This window comes from Mugil cephalus, chromosome 18 (genome assembly GCF_022458985.1).
Source record: "Mugil cephalus isolate CIBA_MC_2020 chromosome 18, CIBA_Mcephalus_1.1, whole genome shotgun sequence".
In the NCBI taxonomy this organism is placed as follows: domain Eukaryota; kingdom Metazoa; phylum Chordata; class Actinopteri; order Mugiliformes; family Mugilidae; genus Mugil; species Mugil cephalus.
Genome location: NC_061787.1, coordinates 14,811,337 through 14,837,573, shown reverse-complemented (window position 1 = coordinate 14,837,573; position 26,237 = coordinate 14,811,337). Strand labels below are relative to the sequence as shown.

At 42.4% G+C, this 26,237-nt stretch overlaps 1 protein-coding gene across 2 annotated transcripts in view; it reads left to right on the top strand.

Moving 5' to 3' along the window:
* The window catches only part of cntnap2a (contactin associated protein 2a), a 319,293-nt gene that overhangs the window by 113,871 nt on the left and 179,185 nt on the right, over positions 1 to 26,237 (top strand). For both annotated transcript variants that reach the window (XM_047568711.1, XM_047568712.1), the window contains exon 2: positions 16,718 to 16,828. In XM_047568711.1, the coding sequence (XP_047424667.1) occupies positions 16,718 to 16,828 (111 nt within the window). The remainder of the gene's footprint in view (positions 1 to 16,717; positions 16,829 to 26,237) is intronic.

Here is a 26,237-nt window from a genome sequence, read left to right as displayed (position 1 = left end):
GAAAACAGGCGGACTTTGCTTCATAGATGCAAATTCATCACGTTATGTCTTAGGCAGCTAACTAGAAAAATCTCAGGCTTTGGATTTTTGTTGTTGCTGTTTTATTCATAATATCTTAGATTTCATAACAGTGTGGAAGGGATACCATTTTGAATTTCTATTTCTGAGTCCAGTCTATACGTATATGCTAATGTGTCTTCCAGCTGAGGAGAGTGTGACTGTATTTTTCAGGAATGTTATACTCTACTGACCTCTTTCTAGAGGCAAACAGACACCAGCACGAGTCTCATTATTATTTATTTTTTTAAGGGAAGTTAACTGGGTATGTGAATGTGCTTCTGTGGAAAATAAGAGTGCATGCGTGCGTGATTTTAACACATGCGCGACGTGAGCGCTCTGCCGCGGTCTCCCTCATCCCCTCATCACAGCCCTCATCTTTTACTGCCAGTCAGAACATATTGTTTCTCAGCAGGGTAGAGTTTAGGGCTGACAAAGAGGTGGAGGCCAGCGTAGGGAGTGATATTATGAGCTTCAGTCGCCAGATTGGCAGCAAATCATCTTTATGAGCGGCACGCACGAGGGCAGAGAGAGGCTCACGGTTTCTCCCCAACTTCTTTAGAGGAAATGATTGAGGGCCATTCAGACCGCAGCGGCAGCCGCTGATTGCTTAGTGCAGGTGTCCATGGCGGGGCAAATGTAAACCAAGTGCATTTTTTTTTTCATTAGTCAGTATTTCAGGGTTATTTTTCTATCAATGCTCGCTTCATTTGTTTCTGTTATAAATTGAAGTAAGCCTCTGACAGTTATAAATTGGATCACAGTTAAATATATTGTTGTATCCACTCCAACCTGGGAAATAATAAGTGCACGCTGTAGAAATTTGCTTATTTTAGCCCGCGCGCAGGCCAATACAAACTTATTTGCTTTGTGTTTGCGTTTGATTGTTGTTGTTCTTTTGTATTTATGTTGTACCAGAGACAATTTCACACATGGGATATCATGATGCAATTTCTCATTATGCTGATATGAGGGAAGGTGAGCCTGTGCGTGTGTATATGTGCGTGCCGGCATAGCTCTGGATAGTATGTGTGTCTGCACCTTGCAACCACCAGAATTCAGTATACAAATCAACAGGAAACACTCGAGCGTTATTAGCCAGTTTGAAGGGTTCCACCCATTTAATAGTAAATGTCCTCCAACTGCAGGACGTGAATGTTAAGTTAAAAAAAATGACATTTATATCATAGAGCCAAGTATTTATATAGCTAAACCCTTGTTTATTGTTGCCATTCTGTGGATTAATTAATTAGCTTGCTGAAGAGGAGTTGTTAATTGGAATCCAGTAGTATAATTGAGGGTATATACACGTATTGATTATCTTTCAATTTCGATTGGAGTGGCAGCCAAAGAATCCCTCAACCATGCAGCTTTCAAATGAATGGCCACTGCAGCTTGTTGGTTCTCTAAATAAACTGTGTTGTTCGCGCTACTATAGTTCACATGGTACTCTCCCATCACTATTATTATGAGTTACAAGAGGAGAAGAAGTCAGAGGAAAATTGAATTTGACTTTCAAAGGGTGAGGATTTCCAAGGATGAGCATCGTTTTATTTAAACTGCTATAATATAGCAGTTTAAATAAAACAATGCTCAGATGATCAGATTATATGCATTTACTGCGAAAATCAGTCGACGTACATCCAACATTATGACCACCTTCCCAAGGCCTCCAAAACAGTTGTGGCTCATCATAGAGCAGACATGAGCCTTCTGAAGGTGTTGCTGTCCACATTATTCCAAGCTCTGTTAGTTCAAAGATGAACTACCCAAAATGTATATGCTTATTAGTAAGTCTTTTCTTACTTATGAAATTTTCAACTATTTTTATGTGATTTTTTTTTTTACCAGGCCAGTCTGTACTTAGGTCGTTACTTGACTTATTTTGTTTTTGTTATTCAGAACATTACTGGCATGATAGTATTCTGTATTAGAAATACAGTTCCTAGTTCACGCCTCTTTCTTAAGGTCTTGCAATCATCAAATCAGAGTGACCTTTCTTAAATGAACAGTCTTGAAACAGGCATGTATTGCCCGTGTTTCTGTTCGAGTCCCTTCGATACCAGTCTGGTCACCAAACCATTAGCCAAATCCCTCCGACCCAGTATGGTCTGTGCTTGATGGTATTTTAATGGCCTCTGAAATGCACGCCGTTCCCACCTGAGGAACTATGGGACATAATGAATAATCCTCTGTTGTTATGAGCACTGCACAATGTCCTTGCTGCATTGGAAGAAAATTCAGCTGGTCACCACGTTCAGTTCTTTGATATTAGCATGAAAAAGCAATAATTATTCGGCAAGATCCCTCAGGGCAAGATTACATCAAGGAATGAATTGTGTAATGTACCTGGGGTAGTTTGTGTGAACATTTACTCAGCAGCGAAGGAAAAAAAAGCAAATAAAAAAGGCTCAGTTCAGTGAGTGTATATTAGACGGAAAAGCGAATCAAAATTAGACCTAGAAATCTGGAAATATTCGTGACAGAACACAAAGGAAATATCTATTGAATTATAAAGGACACGGAAATGTAGAAAATTAAATAATAGAATAAAACCATTTTCACACAGAAATGTACACCATGTACGCGCAGGCTATTATGTGTGGTGTTAGATACTTTATTTGTCCCATGAATTCAGTGTTCAGAAGCGTCATCTCATAGAAACAGATGTGAAATATATTTTAGTTCTCTTTAACAGCCTCTTAAATAAATGTTTTTGTAATTAGAATTTAGTTTTTGATTCCCTTTTCAAATATCCTGATCTTTTCGACCCTCCAACATTTAAAAAAATGCAGCAGGAATGAAGCTGATGTGTAATGAGCTGTTAATTGCGCGTAGGTTCACTAAAATCCATGGGACATATTTGCTTTGCGCTCTTGTGTCGAGATTTAGTCTTCACCACGTCCACAAACTTTTACTCATTATGGGGGACGCCGCATTGTAACTACTGGTCATGCCCCAGGTCACACAACAAACAAACAAACACTTATCTCTCATTTACTCTCTTTGTTGCGCTTGTTGTGTAACCTGCCTTCCCTCGCGCTGCGCGCACGCACGGTGCAAACCTGCCTGAACTCTCTCTCTCTGGAATTTCAATCACACTCGTCCGTGCACGCTGACACACACAAACACACACACCTTTCTACAGGTAGGGTGTATCAGTGAGAGACAGAGGGTTACGCTTCATGCAGCTCTGAGCAGATCAGCCCTGGTTGAGAGTTCACCGAGTCAGGCAGGTGTGACTGATCTGACCTGGCACATTGTGGGCAGGTCGAACTGCCAGGCACACGGCCAGAGGGTGACAGAGAGATGGAGACACAAATGCAAAGTGTCGAGGTGTTGATTAAGTTGTTTTGATAGAGGGTGCAAAAGGAGAGCACTTTGCAGTAGATGCACATTTCTTTTTTTCCCCGGCGTTGCGCCCGCTCGCTTTAAATAGAAACTCAGCTGTAGCGAATTTGAGTGTTTTTAAATATCATTTGAGGCATGTGAGCGAGATCTGTGCGTCAGTGAACGGTGAGAGTTGAATTCAGAATGCGTCACGATAACACAAATTAGCATCTAATGTTTCAGTGGGAGATGCCGAATTGATCCCTGTTAAGCCACAATAGTCTCGGAGGAGACAGCGGGCCTCTTTCACACTGTGTGTGTGGGTTTATGTTTCTTCCTCTCTGCCTGGGTTCCACTGATGCAGCAGGGCCAGCGTAAGCTGTGTTTTGATATGCTGATTTTGTTTGAGTGGGGTCACGTCTGGCCACTTTGTTTGTGCCCTGTAGATAAGAGGTGGAGAAGACCTGAGGGGATCTAATTTGGAGTTACAGACGAGCCCCGCTGCTTTTAAATGATATTATGGTGTTTTGCAGCCTTTAATTTTTGAAAATGATCTACCAGCTGTGTTGCAAAGTAACCACACAAATTATAACTTGCTGGTTTCCCATTGTATATAGTACATGCTGCATACAATGACTGGATAGAATGATGGACAAACCCTCTGTAACGTAACCCTTACCATTTCTATAGAGTCATACTGAAGTCTGATAACACGCCATCTGGAATTCATTATGGGTTGCGTCTAAACCAAGTTTCAACCGATCTAGAATACGTCTGCATGCATTTGACTTGTTCCAAAATGAATCAGAGCCACCGACTAAGTTGGTGTTGTTTTTCTCCATTCCCTCATGAAGCTCACCCAAACAACTGGACTGGCTTGGCAGCTCTTTGCCGGGGCATAATCACTTTCCAACAGAGAGAATCGAGAATCGCGGATTTACTTCACAAACTTTTTTTGGGCGGGGAACGTTCGGGTTGGCTTCCAGTCTAGTTTTGAAGCCCAGTGTGAGTGTATTCGGCAGTCACCATCTTGACACGGTCTGTCTCCGTGTAATTCCCGGCATATCAAAAACGGGGATCGAGAGGGAACATGGTTGTACAATCATGCGCATCTTGCAAACTGCAAACCTTGAAATAGTTTGAACAGATGAGGTAAATAAATAATAATAATAAAAAAAAATCATCTATGTACAGTTGTTATGAGATAAAAAAATGAAAAAAATAAATTTGTACCAGGCTGTAAACATGTTTATTTCTACTGTATATTTTAACATGGGGGTCTATGGGAATTTATTCTTGCCTCAAGTGGCAGTTCAAAGAACTGCAATAGCATCATTTATGCCAAAAAACACCAAATTTTGGGCTTCATGACATCCAGGAACACAACATAAAATCATAGTTTATAGTGTTACAATTTACATGGAAAAGGCAACATAAAAAATATGTACAGGTATCTCAAACTCATATAGCAGCTTTATATCATTTATCTGCCCATTTCCTTTACTGTAAATTATGTTATAGTTCCTGTTTATAGTCTACTTATATTTAACCCACAAATCGATCTGTATAATATGTTCATAGTACTTCAGTCAGTCATTCTGTATATTTTGCTCACTCTCTTGTACATATGCTCTCACGTGTACATAGGTTTCATCTCTAAATATTGTCCATATGCTATAAAACACAACCGATACCATACCACTTATGTACCACACTATTTATGCTTCATGCACTTATTGCTTATTCCACTTCTGGTTAGATGCTAATCTGCATTTTGTTGCTCTGTACCTGTACATGTGTAATGACAATAAAATTTAATCTAATGTAATTATCTCCCATTTTAGCAGCGTTCTCGTTATTATTAGGGGTTCGTTTGTACATCAGTGAATGTCAACCAGCAAAATCCCGGCTGGTTGATTTCTCTCTGCATGATGCCATCACATGAAGTACACACATTCATATCCACCGTCCGTGCAAACATCCCGTGTTAAAATTGGATCAAAAACACAAGAGGAGTCCAGCCAGGGGGGGTATCCTGTCACCACAGACCTCCCATTAACCAGCTTTAAACTCCATGGATTACCAGTGACACAGAGAATCAGTCACTGTGAGTACCCCTTTAATTACGTTGATAAATAATAGATGGAACTACAAAGCAGACCCACAAGGCCTTATTGAGCCGGCTAGGCTAACTGAAAGTTACACCGCACAAGGTCCACAAATACATAATTGGACGAACTGAAAAAGTGTTGACTTGAAAAGGAAAAGGAGAGAGTGAACTGCTGCCAGATGATTTCAGGATTTTTTTCAGATAATTTTGGGACACAAATTGGGACATAGAAAGAGACTTGGACCTTTGATACTGCAGTTTTTTTTATGTAAGCTTTGATTTCTCAAACTGTCTCTTTTCACATTGCTGAAAAGTGTCTTTTGACATCTGTTGAGACAACATGTTGCAATGTGTAAAGTACTCATTGATGGTTTAGATGAACACTGTCAAAAGGGATTTTCAGGCATCTGGAAAATACGGCCAACTGTAGTCAACACAGTGTCAGCGTTGGTCATTGTTTCAGATTTTCTGCCTTTGATATGTGTTGCGATGAAGCTAGAAACTACTGTTTGTTGGTTTAAATATTGGTTGGTTTTTGCAGCATTTCAAGTTAGTTCAAATCGTACTTGACAGTTGGAGATGTGTGCGGCCGCGTTTGAAGGTCTATCTTCATGTGTGGTTACCAAAACATGTCATTATGCGCTTGGTCCGCACTCACATTGGCACAGGGCGCCAGATCTGTTTGACAAAAACTGTTTGGTGATGGTTGCAAGACATGAAAAATGAATCCGGGCCAAAAAAAAAATAAAAATAAAAATTTGGATTAACAGCTCAAGGAAAGCCCTGGCAGGTGGTGGTAGGTAGTTGGAGAGTGGTCAAGGAAAGGCAGGAGATATGGGAGGGTTGAAAACGAAATCAACCAGACTGAAAGAGTGAAGAGTGAATGAGTGATTTTTTTTTTGATGAAACATCTTCCAGGAAGGGAGAGGAAAAAATGCTAATTACATCTCAAATTTCACATGGAGTACATGTGGGGAAAGGAAGAAAAACTGCGAGGAACTATGTGAAAGAGATGAATAGATAGAGATATAATAACAAGGTACCTCAGCCCCAGGCAAAATGAATCGGATTATTCATGCAGTATAAACACTTCTCAACACAGAGCGAGAATTGGAGGAAACAACTCATCTTTCCTCAAGAGCTCAGTGGAAAAACAAATCATCTCTGAGACCAACAGTAAGGATGAGACGAACGGTTTCATTTAAAAAAATCATGAAAAGACAGTTTTATGCAAATACATTTTTTTAGTCTATTCTCATTTGCAATTAATGTGTTTTACCAATGGAAAGCCGCTGATTTATTTTGTAGCGTCTATTATTTCTTTTTATTTCTCCAAAAAATATGACAACCCCTTCTTTGCCCTCTCTTCCCTTTTTTTCTTCACAGAACAAATTTCACATTTAGAGAAGTCGGCCCTCTGTCATAGAGAGTTAAATGGTCATTTTAATTCCCACCGTGGTGGTATGTGAATTGAAATTGAATGGGCTCCCACCCTGAGGTCTAGATGATTGTTATTCACTCCACTGCCATCCGCTATTTCATGCCACAGGAGTGTAGTGGCCCTGAGCACAAAGGTGCATAATATGACTTTGTACTGAATTTACAGCAGCACAGGATGTGTAATACACAGCTATATACACACTGGGTGATCACAAAACCCGGATACATGCGATTTGGATATAATGAACAAACGCGTTCTTCTATGTGAGGAAAATGATTTGTTGTTCATTCTGAGGAGCAGCTGGAGCTCTGGTGAGGGGTGAGTCCAGCTGTCATAGATTCATTTAGCTTTTGTTTTCACAGACATATGTTTGTTTTACTGAAGGCATCAACGAAGATGAATACGGACTGATCAGGCATAAGATTATGACCACTGCCTCTGTGGATCAGACTTGTTCCAGTGCCTCACACAGATACTTGATCAGTTTAGGATCTAGTGAATTTGGAGGCCAGTTTTTTCTTTTTTTTCCAGTTGTTCTTAACGATTTTTGTGAGTGACCCTGTGTCAAGCTCCGTCCTGCTGGGGATGGCTGTCATCGCTATGGGGTGGGAATGTCTGGTCTGGTTTAGATGGTTGGTACATGTCTGAGTAACATATGCAGGAATGTCAGGTCCAAAAGTTTCCCAGCAGAACGTTGAATTGTCACAAGATGCCAGCACTTCTCTTATCACAGGCGAGTTTAGACCGCTCCTATATTTCACCTTACCACCTCCAAAATAATGGTGATCATAGTTATAAGAATCTATTATATTATTATTTTCTCATATTTTAGATATAGCTGTTGCTAAATACTACAAAGCAGTGAACCTTCACTCCCATCACTGTTGCATCTTCTACAATAAAATATCTGCTGTGTTTTATGCTTTTCCTTTGATTTGAAAGGCGAGCTTGGGGCTGCTTTGTTAGACTCTGATGTGTACTGTACACAGACTTTAAGAGCTTCTGAGGCTTCGAGGTCAAAAAAAAGAATGAAGCCGTCAGCCTTTATCCAGAGATGTGTTTTTTTCCCCTGATTTCTTTCAAAATTCTTTGTGAGCGTCCCACAATGCCTCATTCTGGACTTACAGTATGTCCAACACATTGCCGTCGGCGAACTCGGAGACGACGTTGCGTTTCCTTTTCCTTTAAGGCTGAAGACGCCAGCAAACGGTAGGAACCACCATCTGCACTGCCAATTAGAGGGGCCTTTTCTATGCTGCGAAACATCTGTTAACTTGTGTCCTATACCTCTTTGTAGAACCCACCAGGGAGCTGCTGTCTTGCAATTCCAGGTGTGCAGAACAACATGTGCATGTAGCTGCTTGCTAATTAGTGTATGGTCACTTGACTGGTCTTTAGACTCTTTCTCTGTGACCCAACAAAAGAAATTATGAGCAGTTTTGGATTCACTGCTCTGATGTAACGAGTGACTGCTGTTTTACCTGGCTACTTAATGATGATACATTAGGCAGATTAACACAGGTCACTTCATGTGACAGTTTCTAATGGACATGGGTGATTTTCTGCTGTTAATAGTTTGCTTGCAGACTTTTCCAACTAGATTTGAAAATGTTGAATTTTCAGTAACTCTTTTATATATATATATATACATATAAAGAGGCTTTAGTTACAAAAAATCTGTGAAGATTTTCTCTGAAATAGGTGTCCGTTACATCAATATTTAACAATCTATTGCTGACTGCGATAACACAATAATGCGTGAGCCGATGGCCTACTTCCAACATTTACTGATCACCAGTTAGGTTTCTGTGGCGGCATATCCAAATAGAAGTTAGACGAAGCTATTGTTAATGTTATCTCTATAAAGAGATGTCAGGATATGAATGCAGATTGCTGATAGAAAGCCATCAAGGGAAATGAAATGTGTTTATGAGTGGCATTAGCATTTCCAGTTATCTTTCACGGAAAACATCTTAAGTCAGCAGATCAGTGTTAAATATCGCGGGGACAAGTGGAATATGGATCTGCAGCAGTACTCTGTTAGATGAAAAGCTGCATTAAAGCTGCACGTAGGCCTGTTACGATCAATAAATCAATTAATCGTGGGACAAATGAAAACGAATTCGATAACGCTGCCCTCGATGTATCGTGTGCGTGTTTTTTTTTTCCTCGTTTCTCTCTACCAAAGAGGCTGGATGACAAGCGGGTTCACTCTATGCATCGGTCTCAGCACCTGGGCGCGTTGGTTCCATAGGAATGAATGGAGTGAGCCCTCCTGTCTGTCACCACTCTCCTTGTCTCAGTGAGGTGGGGCTTGGGGGCGGGGCCGCAGGCAGCAAGCGATCCTCGTGAGGAGCAGAGAGCAAGGTGACGCTAGCAGAACTTTGTAGGAATTAAAGGGATGAATTCAAACCCGAATGCCACAGCACCAGCGTGAGAACATGTCGGATTTAAACCGAATGAGCAAGGTGAGCCCATTAACACGGACGAGCCAGTTTGTAATATTGGTTTGAAAGTAGAGCCAATTCAACACACACGCGCGCGCACCTGAAACACAACATTTGGTTCAGTTTTCCCAGCTGGGAAAAAAGCGGCAGCTGGATATGCAGTTCGCAACGTTATAAAAGAAATGCAACTCTTTACTGACAGTCCATTTTATTTTCATTCTTCTTATTTTTTTTTTATTGAGGATATTTAAAAGTTCTTGACATTCTAGTTGGTTATTATTATATTAAATGCTCCTTTATTTAATTTATTTTGAAAGGGTGTATTTGTGTTATTATGCCATATCATTAAATAAGAGGAAAAAAATGGTCTCAAAACAATTTTGACGTATCGTGACATATCGTTTATCCTCGATAATTGGTGGGACAATATATCGTCCAGCAAAATTTGTTATGGTGGCAGGCCTAGCTGCACACCAATTTCTCAGTGATGTAAACAACTCTTTTCAACATGCTTTTCTAAAACATGCCACAGACTGAAATGTTTGCCTCTGAAAAGAAACATTCACATTGATTTGATCAAATAAATTGCTGACTGGGACCTTAAAGTAGACACTTTGCTTGGCCCAGCAATCGGGGGCCTTGCATTATAGAGACTTGTATATGTTCGTATTAAGACACGACTGACTCCAAAGGTCTCACACTTGCTTTTGGCAAACCAGAGACCTGAGTACCTGCTGAATGGGCTTCTGCCAGCTGAATCTTCTACAGTGGCACAACACTGCATCTGCTCTAAGACAAAAACCCCTCTAAGGCCGATGGAGATCATTACACACAAATAGCTGAGACGGACTATATTGACATCATAAATATTACAGTACAAATTAGGTCACTGGAGGAGGCTTTCACAGGAAGAAAACACTATTTAGTTTCAGATCACCTCCCAGTCTGCTCCAGAGGTACTTTGTCAAATTGAAATGTGAATTTGGGGAAAAAATGAAAAACAGAAAGCAGAGGCCCAGGCTGCTCCCAGCCACACCAGAGACCAAAGGCATGCACAGACTCACACTCGCTGGCAGTTTGGAGAGTCAGGCTGCATCTCCATGCAGCTGTTGGCACATTTGACAGCTTCCACTGTGTTCATGACATGGGTCCAGAATCAGCCCCCAAGTCCCCAAACTTCAGCCTTCAGTGTTGTCGAGAGGACAGACTTGACAGCACCATACCTAAAGTCCACACGCCCAATGGTTTCACAGTCATTAAATAAAGCTAGTGCTTTTCTGGAGTGTTTTTTTGCCAATCTTGTACAGAACACTTGAATGTGCTTCACTGACTGACTCTCTCACTGTGTCCATTGTTAAAACACGACTGCGAAAGTGCCTGTAAATGCAGAGTTGCTTAACAAGTCCATCCATTTTGTCACTGGTGACTTTCAAAATATGCATTGCGTTTGTTCTAAGTATTTGTAAATTGTTTTTGTCAGGCCTATTTGCCTGAATGCCCATTGTGGCAGGTACTACACTTCATTAAAGGCACTTTCGTGGCACTTTTCCATGTTATTATGCTGCACTCTGGGTGCCAGGATTTTGTTTTGTTGCTGCGAATCTGTGATTTCCTGCCAACTAATCTTTAGGATGTCATGAATTGCGACCTGGATGTATTAAGCCGCATTTGTATCCGGCTCCCTTTTGCTCCAGAGATGCGGCGGTGATGTAAAGCCCTTTGAACAAGCTGGCCCAACACTGTCTGTCCATGGCTCCGCTCCCAACTGGTGGCAGCCAGCTGACACATCTCCTGGTTGCTATTTTTCCACCTCCTTGTTATTTACCTACCTTAAAATGTCACTAAGAAGGCTTTGGTAGGCAGACATTTCCCGTGCTCTCACCTTCTCTCTTTATTCTCTTTAACTTTTCCATCTTATCTCTCTCTTTGCCACCCTCCCTCGGCTGCCCCCCGTCTGCTCTCCTCCCTTATAATTCTATCATGTGTAAAACTATCTCCACCATCACCCGGGAATAGGTTGACATTTGCACTTGGATATTGTAGTCATTTGCTTGGCCTCAAGTACCTGGACATACAGAGCCCTACTACGCACTTGAGGCATAGGCAAATATCAATGACCATGATCTCACACTTTAGGTTTGATCATATGACCATGTGGTCTGCATCCATGGATGTTTCTGACATTTTCTTCACCAACCACGCAGTGAGTACTTGAGAGTTTTGCACTCAAGATACCCCAGAGTGTTAATCTGTGGAGACGGTCGTGTAGTTCTCTTAATTTCATTATTTACTTTACGTGGTGCATAATCTGTTGTCCCATATGCCACAGGGGCACAGTGTGTGTGCAGTAACTGTTTCTGTTGGGGTCTATCAGGTAATAATTGATATGATTCTTGGTCTCTTTCAAGGATTCACTTGTAACAAGAAAATGCAGGAGCTGCCCTTTCATGCTTACAGTTTGCTTTGTGGGTACGCCTGTGCTGCTATTTAATCATCTCAAACAATAAATCAGAGTGGAGTTGGCGGATGAGGAGCTATCCTTAGGATGTTAAATATGAGACTGTGTCAGATTTATTGCCAGTAGTTTCAGTGCAACAACCTAAACTAAATGTCCTCTTAATTTAAAAGTCCAGACATTTAGCATTACTTAAATAGTAAACGATACATACACTGATCAGCCACAACATTAAAACCACTGACAGGAGAAGTAAATAACATTGACCATCTTGTGGCGATCCAACGTTCTGCTGGGAAACCTTTGGACCTGACATTTGTGTGGATGTGGACTTAGACATGTACGACCCAGAACAGATACCCCCACACCATAGCGCTGACACTCCTTGACAACAGCCATCCCCAGCAGGATCAAATATTTGTGGGATGATCCACAGAGGCCCCTTCCCTCAACACATAGGAACCAAAGGCCCCCCATTAACAACAGACACCACAGGACACCCTCAGAAGTCACATGTCCATTCTCTGATGAGTCACAACTGGTTTGAAGAGTTACTGAACGCTATTTGCTATGCGAACATTTACAGCAGAAACGAATACCCTAAAACAAGAAACTCAAAGCTAAAGTAAGAGTACCGGTTTTATTGAAACATACAACAACGAGCGTACTCCAAAGTACGGAAAGAAAGTCATTCACTGCATGGCGCACTGATGCCTCAGAAAGGGCTTTATTTTTCCTCTCAGCCATGTCACAATATGGCTTTATCACAACTGCAACCAGTTTTTATTTTCTATTTCACCGCTGTGTCCTTGGTTCCTCGTTACTCTCTTGCCATCATTAACAAACCAGCCCTTTTATTCGCGGCGATCAAACATTAGTAGTGTTCACAAAATGTGGTGATGTTTCAGAAACACTATTTTTGATGACAAACATCACAACAAAAGCAGTTAATTATGATTTCATCTTAGCAAACCCATGTTAACTAAATACTGTTTTATTATTATTATTATTATCATCATTATTTGTAATAGTGACCTTGCTAGTGTGCATTTGTGCTTGTGCGTGTACATCAGTAAGTTTTACTCAATCTGCAATCTGCAATTATTGTTTGAACAACTGCAGAGATGATCTCTGATAGAATACGAAATAGACCAAAAACACTGGTGGCACTGCTGGGAATGGGTACTATGTTTCATAATAGGTGGCTAGCAGACTCAAGATTTAGTCCCATTTAAACAGCGTATTTGTTGCTGCATATTTAGAGAGAGCTCAGGAAGGAAGGCAGTCCACCTTGCCAGAAGCAGTCTATTCTGAGGTACACTAACCTGAGCAGACACTTCCCATCATTTTGCATTTGATTTGCTGGTGAAGGAGAGAAGCCGGGGGAGGGATCAACATAAAAAATACACAAAACGTTTCATTGGATGCAAAATTAGTCTGTGCCCTATAGTGCAGGATGAGTCATCACTTTTTTTTTTAACCATTTTCCAAGGAATGATTTACATTAAGAATACCTTCATTTTCTAAAAAGCGTTGTTGAGCCAGATATCGATGTGCTGGAGAGTGCAACAAATACCGCGTAAAAAAAATAAAAACTGCGCCGTGAAATATCAAAGTGCTCCATCTGTATCAGTTTAGCTACTTTTACACAATACAGAATTGTACTAAAACAGTAAATTGCTGGGGATTGGAAGCAGTTAAGCCCCTGATATTGTCCATGAGTAATGTGAGAATATGAATTATAAATAGCCCTTGTGCATCATTTAACCTTAAAATAAAACATTTTATGATCATTGCAATTGCATCATGAATTTAAATGCTTGCGTAGGATTTGGCATCAAGTCAAATTGCAGTCATTAGAGTGTAATTTACGGAGCAGAAGCCAACATGCATATGATTTAAGTGTTGAATTCATACATGCAGAATGTGCATGTTAAGAGATTCAATCATATAAGGATTTGTTAAGAACGCAGAAGCAGAAGGGACAGAATATGCACAATTAATAGCGGCAGCATGCCAATGAGCTGCACAGACATAAGTGGAATGGAGGGTAGGATGCTGGCAGCTTAACTGACCACCTTAATTAAAGCCATGCAGATGTTTCAGATTGGCTGGTGTCAACCAATGTGGCCCACGGTACTTATTTCACATGCACAGTAATGGTGAAATCAGTTCAAGCTGCACGAGGGCAAAATATAATTAAATATAATCACTCATTTTGTAAACATAGACAGTAATATTCTAATGCTGCCTCCGGAGGGGTTGCCATTATCGCATTTAAAGGCTGCTAAACCTTAGTTTCAAGAGGTCTGTGCAATAATTGCCGGGTGTGTTCTGGTATTGCGGGCGAAACTCATTTTCATCCATGTCTTTTACACATAAGCCATTAAGAGATACGCTATTTTATCAGCCGGGGCCGTTAACAGATTGATTACTTGTATCAATTTTTATATTCTGATGCACTGTTCTTTTTTTTTCCCCCTTCACAAGAGAGTTAAGAGGACCCCAAGGAAATAACTGGAGGCACTGAGGAAATTCTCTCTCTTTTCCACCACACCTCCATCCTTTTAAAATCCACTTTCTCTCCATTAACTTCCCCGTCCCATTCATTCCACCCTTCCAGCCTCTAGTCGGTTGGTTCTGCGCGTGACTCATAAAGGAAGCTAGAAGAAGCCATTGCTGAGAAACCTACAGAAACGCTCCTGAGACGGGAGCTGCGGCGAAAGGAACTGCGTTTGCACGTGTGAAATAATATGAGCCCTTGTGCGGCCGCATGTGTTTGTGTTCCCGTGTGGGTCGGTGCATGGTTAATATATGGGTGCCCATGTGTCTGAAAGCTTTTTAATGTATGGGAGACAGAGGGCCTTGTTTTCATTAATTAAGGTGTTGGAATAATTTCTGAGACACTTGAGCGTGACCCAGAGATTTCATGTAATTTCATGACCAGATGCTGCGGCGTGAGAGGCGCACCTGTGGCACAGCTGCAGGAGAAGATAAGCAGGGACACATCACTTGGTGCGCTGGCACGACTCGCGACCGGTGACATCGGCTCGCGCGAGTCCTTTTAAAGGAACTTCGGCGGTTTGCGTGACACGGAGATCATTTCGTAAATCAGAAGGGAACGTTGAAATGAGCATTTTTTCAGGCAGCTCCCGCTGGTGTGCATCGTGTCACCTCCCTAATGGTTGGTAGTGGATTTTTACTAATATTCCAGCGTGAGGTGAATACGTGAATACGAGGTCTCATATCTTTTTTTTTTTATATGTATATAAAGAAGAACCTTGGTGTCTGTGTGTGTGTATATCCCCTGGCAAAGCAGACAGCACAGGGAAGGGTGGACCTTGGAGAGCGTTTCACCTTCCAAACAGAAATGCAAACACGCACAGACCAGGATCATTTTTTTTTTATATATATATAATTATTTTTATTTTCCTCTGAGCCACTCTGTAACACAAAGTCATATGTCAAACAAGTCAACAGTCTATAAAACTACCATGGTTTTGACTTTACTGTTTACGCTTTACTGTAGACATGCACACGGTGCACACACACAAAAATAGGGCACAAACAGAAACAATCCTCTTTCTTCCAATTCAGTTTTTTTCTTTCCCCCTCGTACACACTCAAACAAACCCGCTCACACAGCTGGACATGACAAAGAGCTATTGACTGCCTCTACCTGGCCTGACAGACCATTCACAATTTCTCTCTGTGTGAAACCTAATGTACTGGAAGACGCGAGTGTGTTTGTGCGCGCGCGAAGTGAGTGAAATGGGCAGTTGAGAGAGAGAGAGGAAGGGAATGGAGTTAATGACTGTGTGTACGTGAGGAATATATATTCATGCCGTTGTCTCATTTGAGATTCTCTTTGTTTGTGCGTCTCATACATATGCTGCCACGGTGGCTGGCTTTCTTGCTGGCTTGCACTTGTGGGTTGACTTCGAGGTCAGCCAGACTGAGCTGCACTACAGCGCTGCTCTCAGTGACTATTTACCTCATCTTCTCCAAGTCAGAGTTCATCCAGCAAAGGGCCAAAGGTGTTCTCGGACTCACATGTGCATGTTTACATCCGCTGTTGTGTGCCGCAGAAAATGCCTTGAAATATGTCCTAATATGTGTGTATAACAGACATTCACATTTAAAGTGAATTTAGGAAGACCCAAAATCCCACTTTGGTAACAGTTGTGTTCACATTACAGATTATGATAAATTGTAAAGGTGTATGCTCATAATTGTGCCAGTTGAGTCAATATAAAGGTAATTTATAGTTTTGTTTTATAGCATTTAGCCCAGCTACACAAGAACCTTTTTCTTAGGTTCCATTGGAAATGATAATATGTTTCATTCAGGTGTTTCAGATCTGAAGGGAAAACATGATCTAACTCTGAACGGTTTGTTTTAAGCAGTTGGCTAATTTTATACTGTTTTTACTCCAGTTTGAATTTGCATTACCTTTCAAGGCCAGAGTGTTTGTTACGTTGGGTTGTTTTTATTTCTTTTTTCTTCCCCTGCTCTCTTGAGACTGCCAGTGAGCTCAACAATGTCTTGGGTGCTCTTTGTTGGTTAAGTCAGACTGGCCTGACTTACTTATTGACCTGCGAACAGCTTGAAAAATACATAACTGAGTTGAGGTTTTGTCCTGGAATCACTTTTAATTATTATTTGAGATTTGCTTGGACCTGATTCACGGACTCCCCACGGTGTAGATAAATGTATATTCAAATTCAACTACGGTATTTTCAGCTTAATGTTAATTAAACTTATCTCCATAATTTTCTCTTTTCTCCCCCTTCCTGCCATTCTTCCCCCACCCAACTCTCCTCTCCTGTTCTATTTCTCTCTCTTCCTGTCTTCACATCCTCTTTCTCCCTCCACAGAGAAGTGCGATGAAGCCCTGGCCTCTCCACTGCCTCACACGGCCTTCACCAGCTCATCTGTCTTCTCCAATGGCTACGCACCTGGATATGCCAAGCTCAACAGGAGAGGAGGTAGACACACACACATGCACACACACAGCGAACCCAAAATGAATGTGAATGGGGGATTTGCATACGCACACAGAGGAAAAAATAAGTATCCAAATCAGGTACATGTACATACATTTTTACGACAGATTTACAGAGGCCACACTGTGAGATAAATGCTCAAGGTTTGGCAGAGCGTCACGGACAGCTCCTCTCGCCCTCTCCCTCGTTTCTTCTTTACATTTCTCCCCGGCTCATGCTGACCCTCTCTCAGCTTCAATCATTATCTCAGGGGCTCAGAGCAACGCTCATTTCCACATCCCTCTGCAGCAAAGAGAGATAGGGACTGACAATTACGCTTGTCCGTGTTTATACAATTAATAATTCATACTAATTATTTATTTATTTTTTCTCCCCATAATGTAGTGACAGTACAGAAGAGGCGACAGAGCTCAGGGCCGGCAAATAAAGGCGAGGCAATCTGATGCGTTTAATCACATCCATAGAATCACTGCTAAGGGAGGAGACGGGACTGCTCTCCCTTTAATAATGACACCCAACAGAGAGAGACAAATACACAAACTGAGACCTGCTTGTCACTGACTGAAGTGACAGAAGGATGGAGGTCGCTGGGGAACATGCAATGCTCCAGCTCCATGGATTCAGTAATAATTTCACATACACAAGCTACGTCCAAAAGAAATGTGTTTATTAAGATTTATTAGATTTAGTTCAGCATGTCTTTTGGACTTTTGAATTTTCTGTCAGTGCAAATTTGCTCAACGCTTAAAAGGTATAATTTAATCATCATTAAACAAACTAAGTAATTGTTAATGTGGCTGACCTCCAAGATCTAAAAATGCAGTCATGCATCGGAGTAGCTGGGACAAACCCAGACATATTGTACCGCTTCTGTTGTTCGCGCTGAATAATCTTACTGCTAAAATAAGCAGCACTCAGCCCTTCAGCCCTTTCCCTCCTTCACCACTTGTCATTTTTGACTCGCATTTACATACACCCAGCTACATTTGGCAGCAAAGTATGCCGTCCGTGGCATGAGTATGCGCTGACAAGCCAATCTTCTCCAGACTCACAGTGTTATGGAACAGCGGAGGCACAAAATCAATGAGATGCAACTAGTGGCTCAACATGATCTAGCTGTGAAACCTAGTTTTTTCTCACATATCACCATATTTTTTTTGTGTGTGTGTGTGATCTGGATCCAGACTACACAGCAGACAGGCCACCACTGAGATAAAGAGCACAGGTTGACTAGATTTATGCTCCTGCTGCTAATTACACCGTGCGTACGCCATAGCATGATGGGCACCTCCTCACAAATGTTACCAAACAATCCCAACAGTGACTGGTCCAAAATGTATTTCTACTTACATGTTTCTGCTCAGACCTGCACCTGAGTGATTACAGAACAATGCAGACACAACAAGTTTAAATGTTCTCAACTGTGTAGGCGCCACGTGAGTCGGACACGATACAGGTTATACAATTCATAGATGTGATGCACATTTACGAGATAGTCAAAGTAGTAATAGTAGTACATGTCCAAGTAGAATAGACCCCTTCACGGTTTGTAAACAGTGTGACATTTTGTGAGGGGTGGGGCTTAACCGGATGCAACACTTTAAACTGTGGTTAGCATATTTCAATGGACTGTTTGTTTTTTTGGCAAACATGGATGAGGAAAACACATATTTTAGAGAACATACTAATACCACTCACTCTCCAAGATCATGAATGTTATTTTAAAAAGTTGACTGATGGGGCCACATTCACCGACCCATACACTCTCGCTCACTGGATGGACAATTTGACCAAAGGAGGACACAGAGGGGACCAAATTTGGTCTGTCTCTATCAAGTGAGGCTTCTCCTACAAAGATATTACAAGAATTAAGTGGTAACGTAGTAAATGCAACTTCTCTTTGGACACGCCTGAAACACGCAGCTAACATTGCATTAGCTAGTGGTTAGCATTAGCATTAACGTGTAACAAGAATCCCTCAAACAATGATTAATATCATTTCAGTCACGATTTACGTGATGGAACTTGAAGATTTGGTTTTGCCAGCCAAAAATACAGCAAGACAACATTTCCATGGTGGAAAGTGACAGTGTTCGCCTTAAGCTTCCCTCTGTTCTGCCTCCAGCTAAAATCGTGACGTCACAGTGACGTAGGCCATGAAGGGGTCTATAGACTTCTTGGACATAGACTATTATTCTGAAGAGAGTCAGCATGCCTATTCAGTAGCAACTTGTCACTCACAATGTGCATGAAGTCATGCCCTCAACCATGGCCTGCTTTGTCATCTATTTTACTTTAAATGGGTCCATAATTTACAAAGTCAACATAATACTGAATCGTGCTGACTTGTAAGTTCTGATAGCGTTCGTAAACCCGCGAGGAAAATGTTTACCGAGGTGATAAATAAAGTGTGAAGTGAGGTCATTTTCCCAGACTTCTGTACAATCAGACTACGTTTTGCAACCAATAGAGGTGGCTCCTGCTCTACATTTGAAAAACACAGGTTTGCAGAAACTAACGAGTGAAACCAGACATTATAGTATGATAAGCTGGCACAGCAACTGGAACGCCTTAGTCACCTACTCGGTCTTAAATACAGACCTGCACATGCAAACCCACACTCGCACATACAGTACATTCAAACTAACAATCACAATAGATTTGCATACTGCACATTTTTATAATTAGAAAGCAAGTACACAACCAATTAAGCCCCGGTATGATTCACGCTCACAGAAACACAACATGTCAAGTCCGCAAATTAAACATCCCCGCTTTTCTTTCTTTAAAAAGCCTTTCCAACATACTTGCGCTGACAAACACAAGACGATACCCCACATTTACACGTACTGCGCCGATGGATCCCTGCAAGCATCTGGCAAGGCGAACATGCCGTCAGTGGCATGAGTGTGCGCTGATAAGCCGATCTACTCCAATCTCCCCACGCTACGGAACAGGGGAGGCACAAAATCAATGGGACACACTACTCATATTAAGCTAAGCACATTGGGTTGTGAATGCTGACAGCTATTAGAGATTTAGACGTGTGTGCCGGGTGTGTGTGCGTCTGTACGTATACCCAGTCCTAAGTGCACTTCTCTCTGTGTGCGTATGTGAGTGTGCGTATGTGAGTGTGTGTGTGTGTGTGTGTGTGACATGGAGGTAAAATGATGCCATTTGCCAGCAGGCAGCAGTGCTCTGTACGCCAGCCAGTCACCAGGACCCTGGACCAGCTCCGACACTGCTTGTTCATCTTACCGCTGTCAGTAATATGAGCAAGCCTCAGTGTGTGCATGTGTGGGTGATGAGATGACAAATTATATTAGTTCGCTGTGGGTTACTGTTTGTATTTTAAGGGAGTGCGTTTGCCTGGAGAAGAGGAGACTCAGTAAATACATTCTGTCTGGCTGCCGTAGCCGTAACCAGAATACCAGTCATTACAACACTAAAAGTGTTTCGTCTTTGTCTGCAAAAACACATAATTTATGCATGACATTACGACTGCACTGCACGGCAACATATTTAAGACTTTTTAGCTCAGTTGCTGTAGGTCATCAATGCTATGAGCCAGATGTCTTTTTACTTGTTTTTTTTATTATTTTTTTTTTGTTTCCGCTATTATTTTTGCTGTTGGATAAATCAAGCCGACATGTCTCCCCCTGGGTTTTAAAGGCAGGGACCTTAGACCTTTTCACAGCAGAGATTTTGACTCGTGGCGGCAGGGAAACTTCAATTAATGATGGTAGCGCTCCACTTAGGGGAGGTCCTGGTGTTGTGCGTGCGGCTTCAGCATCATGGTTTACTGCACATACCAGAACTCAGCCATCGTTAATTTCACCTTTGCTTTCCCTGGTGTGGCGAGGCGAAATGTCCTAATATCTCATTTTCTCCTGCCTCCTCTCCTTCTTTTTTTTTTTTTCCACACATGTGCCTTCCAATTTTCACATTCATCATCTTCTCTTCCCTCTTCCTTCCAATCATCACCGTCTGCCCTGCTCTGCTCACCCCACCTCCTCATACCATCGCTCGCCTCTTCTCCTCTTTCCAACATGTACATTATCCAACCCCCTCACTGTGTCTCTGTCTAGTGCCAGTCCATGTTCGGGACAGTGTCTGTCTCAGGGGTGTGACACAGAGGGGAAGGTGAGCTTACTTCCGCTGCAGCCAGAACCATTTGCTCTAAAAGGATGGAGGAAGAGAGACGCAGAGAGAGAGAGAAGGAAATTAATAGCAGCTTATTAAATGCACTAAAAGATCTCTTCAACCACATGGGGTTGCACATGTTCGAGGAAAGTCGCAGAGCACTTTTAAGACTGAATATGGGTTTGATAAAATGTTAAACAGTTTAGAAATATTAATCATTATATGCGGATTACCCTTTAAAAATGCCTGACCCTGAATGAAATATATAATTCCGTAGTACGCATCAAGCTCCTGCATTTCCTGTCTGCTCCTGTCTGACTCAACTAACTACTCTTTTTCTTTAGACCTCGTTAACCCAATAAACGCCCACACTTTACTTACTCCCAGCTCCCCACTGGAAAAAGTTTTTTCAAATTCGTAGTGTCCGCGCTCAACTTCTCTAATTTTCTTAGACTTGGCAAAGCTCCTCCAGAGTCACCGAGGACATTATACAACTGTCCTTATGGGCTGAGTAATATGCCTGAGTAATGAAATGACTTCCCGTCCCCGTTCGTACAAAAAAAAAAAAAAAAAACTCTCATACGCATATTCACATGACAGCTCTTTCTCTTCGGTGGCCAGGGGAATTTTTGGCCTTAAAACGTGGGGCCATGTGCCAGGAACGGGTTCGAGGAACTCTATTTTAACTTTCAACCAAAAAAAAAAAAAAAGGGATGGGTTCCAAATAAGTACGCAGCAGTTGCAGATAGCAAGCGCGCGAGCTGTGATCTGCACCTCAAACAAGTTTCCGTACGGTGCTGCCAGCCAAAGTCGCATGCCCCGTGGAGGGTGTGAAGGCAAAAGGGAGAAATAGACATGAGTGCGGAAAGATGGGAAGGAGGGCTCTCAGATGAGTGTGAAGACGCTAAAGCGGTGAAAGAGCACACCGAGCTGAAGATCGAAGGGCCGGCGGCGGCGAGGAACGGTTGATAAACGTGAGAGGAGATAAGACCTGGATGCCTGATAATTTTGGTAGAAGTTGCGTATCTCCTGACATTTGTCTTCAGTTTTCTTCGTTGTGGTTTCAGAGAAGTGTGAAATGCCTTTGTTGGTACAGCTCATTATCTCAGTCGCCATTGAACGAGAGGAGGTAAAGGAAGAATTTAGGCCTTGGACAGAGCAAAACGGACAAAGAGAACAACGGATGCTTGCTGTGAGGAAAGTGAAAGAGGACGGGGTAAACTGCGTGCGTGAATATCTCCATAGCCGTTTGAGCATGTTCTGCCGTGGCCAAGCGTGAGATTGGGACGCTAATCATCAACACGTGGCCACTGATCCTTATATTCAATTTTCCTTTTCTCCATCTTTTTCTTCTTATCTCTCTCCTCCTGTCGTCCTCTCTGCTCTGCCTCATCTTCCTCTGCCCTCCATGGCGTCATGGCAACCCCCCCCACCCTTCTCCATCTGGCCTTCCCTCCGTACCCTTTCCATTTTCTACAGTCGCACTCTAGATGGTGCATTTTCTTGGCCTGTCCTCTTTCCTTTACCTCAGACCTCATTATCTATCTTTTCTCCTCGCACTTGCACATTCTCACCGCGATACACGCTTCCCCCAAGTTTTTCCCCAAACTTTGTAAATTAATTTTATCACTCTTTATTTAAACAAGGAACGCCACAAGTGCAGTGCAGCTGTGCTCCCACTTGCTGCATAATTAAGCAGACTCCTAGTCCCCTTTCATGCATTGCTTTTCAGTTTCTGTCATCTTGCAAACATTGTTTGATGTCTCCAGCCATTGCAGTCATCCGCCGATAATGGCGGCCCCCCTCCTAATTAAATTACTCCGTCACCATCCGCTCCCTTTCCTCCGTGACAGAAAGATGGAGTGCGAGCAGAGGGCTAACCAGCTGTTTTCTCCCCGCTTCCTTTTTCCGGCGGCCCGGCGTCTTAATTAATTGAGACGTTGCACTTTGTGTTAATGTGGTTTTGGTTTCAAAAAGCGGCGACTTTGATAAATACACTTGGCACGCGTTCCGTCAAGTACCGGCGCTCGCGAACATAAAGGCGCACACAAAGCTGTAAAAAGCGTTAAAACAAACTCTCGTCCTGTGCAGACGCCTTCCCACGCATTCCTCCACACCGACAGTGAGACGGAGGAGAGACGTTCCCTTGTTTGATGCTCTGCCTCGCCACTGTCATGTTTGTTTGGATGTTGTGCCTCGTCTCACAGCTCTGGCCTTTCCCTTTAAAGCCATTCTGCATTTTCGAAATCTATATTTCTCGCTCTGCATTCACCACACAATCCTCCCCCATTTGCTTTTTGTCGGCCCGCTCTTTCTCTTTTTCTCCACCGTTCACTCCCCTCCTCTGACTCTGATAATTACTGGAGAAGCCATTTACGCAGTCAGACCATTGAATTAACCACATATTTTTCTATTTCCCTGCTGGGCCGTAGACGTTAAAATGATCTTTGTCATCACCATCATCTCCGCGCGTGCACTTCCATTTCTGGGGTTTCACATTTACTCTCCACGAGCGCGGTACAAACTGGTAACTTCTAGTCTAGTTCTGTGAGCTCTGATCATCCGTTAATGGAGGAAAAAAAAAACGAAAAAAGAAAAAAAGAAACAGAGAAGGGAGTCAACATACTTCCAACTTGACAGCCCGACCACAGATGAACGGAGGACAGAAGAGATGGTGGTGAGACTTACTGAGGCAGCGGAACGCCGTTTGATTCGAGGTTCAAAGCAGCCAAAGGGAGCTTTCATATCTTAGCTTGTGGTTTGCTCTAATGACACATAGCCCAGGGTTGCTTGAACTGTTTGAATTGCGATGTGATACAAGTAAAAAAAAAAAAAAAAAAAATCCACACAGATTGCATTGGTTGGCAGTTTTGAAAAGCTGCCATGTTTGCCAGTAGGCCCCAAAGGGCACCTTGTGGTTGGAGTTTCTCTCCGTTATGTTCCGCTGCTTTTCCTTCTACCAGTTCTTTTTCTTTGGATAAATCCCCATGATGACTTTAGTGACTTGTGTTTCATGTTTATTGTTATTGGTTTGCTTTGTGGGATCACGTTGGTTGTACTCTACAGATGCAGAATTGATAAAGAAAAACTGCGGTTCCACCTGTGCCTGCTCACGGGTCCACTACAACACACGGGTCGGGTTATCTGTGTCATCGCAGATAGCTCAAACCTTGTTTTGCAAGCTTGGAAGAACTCCAGCCGATTCTTTTCAGCCACTGTCGGCTCCCTTTATCTGAAGAGAACTGCACTGGGACATTTTCACCAGGTAGCTTTCAGGAGGCAGATTAATCTGATTTCTCACACACAGCTTTGTCAGAAATAACAGTGTCAGTGTTGCCCCAACAACTCATCACAAGTCGGACGCATTATGAGGATACAGTAGGTTTGTGAGATTGAGGTGTTCTCAGTGTAGGCAGAGAATTGAATCGATTGCAGGATGGATTGATAATTGCTAAGTCACATTGTCAATACTAGCAAATTTCCCTAGTGTGAGAAATCTGATTGGATTTTCTACTTTTTTTTCTAAATCTGGATTAAAGACAATTTGATCCGTCTCATTGGGTGTGGCTATGACTCTTAATTATTTTCAGAATTAATCTCTGTAGAGATGGTCAGATGAAAAACACATCAAGCTTATTTTCCTTCAAAATGGGAAGATGTCCAGCAGAGCCATCAGCTCAGAACTGGCAGAAACCAGTGGCACCCAGGTACACCCATCTACTGTCCAGAGAAGTCTGGCCAGAAGTGCTCTTCATGGAAGACGCAGCCAAAAAATCCTTGCCTCTGACATGGAAACAAGGCCAAGAGACTCAACTATAGATGAAAACAGGAACACGAACTAGGGTGCAGAAATATGGCAGCAGGTGCTCTGGACTGATGAGTCAAAATCTGAAATATTTGGCTGTAGCAGACGGCAGTTTGTTCACCGAAGGGCTGGGCAGCAGTACAATAATGAGTGTCTGCAGGAAACAGTGAAGCATGGTGCAGGTTCCCTGCAAGTTTGGGGCTGCATTTCTGCAAATGGATTTGGGGATTTGGTCAGGATTAATGGTGTCCTCAGCGCTGAGAAATACAGGCAAATACTTATCCATCATGCAGTCCCATCAGGAAGGAGTGTGATTGGTCCCAAATTTATTCTGCATCAATCCAAAAACCCCAAACATACAGTCAAGGCCATTAAGAACTATCTTCAGCGTAAAGAAGTCCTAGAAGAGATGGCATGGCCCCCACAGAGACCTGATCTCAATGTCATGGAGTGTGTCTGGGATTACATGAAGAAACAGAAGGGTTTGAGGAAGCCTACATCCACAGAAGATCTGTGGTTTGTTCTCCAAGATGTTTGGAACAACCTACCAGCTGAGTTTCATCAAAGACTGTGTGCAAGTACCTAGAAGAACTGATGCTGTCTTGAAGGCAAAGGGTGGCTACACCAAATATTGATTTATTTTAGATTTCTATTCTGGTCATTGCCTGCATTTTGTTGGTTGACAAAAAATAAACTATTAACACTTCCATTTTTTAAAAGCATTCTTAGTTTACACCATTGTTTCACACCTGCCTAAAACATCTGGAGAGTACTGTAACTGTTTTCAACTACTTGGTTAAGTTATCTCATTCAGACAAATAAAACTAATACCTCTCCTCCACAACTCCACGGGAACTTGACACGCATCGAAAACAAATTAGCACTGTAGGTAGAATCAGTTCTGTTTCAGGACTTTCTTTCAGGGCTTTTATCAACTTCACCGAACGAAAATGTACAACGTGGCGGCGTTTTCGTTTTTATCTGGTTTGCTTTCAGCGCCTCATCCTTTCTGTCTTACTCTTGGATCACACTTATTCTCCGTCCTTTGTCCTGAGCAATCTCCTGATCTTTTTCTCTACGTGTTACTTGCCTCCCTCCTTTTCTTCGCCTCTTCCTCAGAGGCAGTTTCTGTGACCTTCTCTGTGCCCCTGTTCTCTCCGCAATCCTCCTCCCGCTCCCTCTCTCCTCCCCGAACATCTGTGTGTATGACAGGCGAGGGGACGGTGACAGTCCCTCGACGCTCCTCCCCTCCCCTCTCTCCTCCCATTTTTTACCCTCTTTTTTTTTTCTTTCCTCTGGCATCCTGTCTGCTCGTTCTCACTCTCTCACCTTCCACCTCCCGCTCCTACGCCGACACCGGCAGCATTGTCAACTTTTTCTCGCTTCTCCCTTTTCTCCCTCCGGCCTTCACCTTTCACTGCACCTCTGTTCCTTTTTTTATAT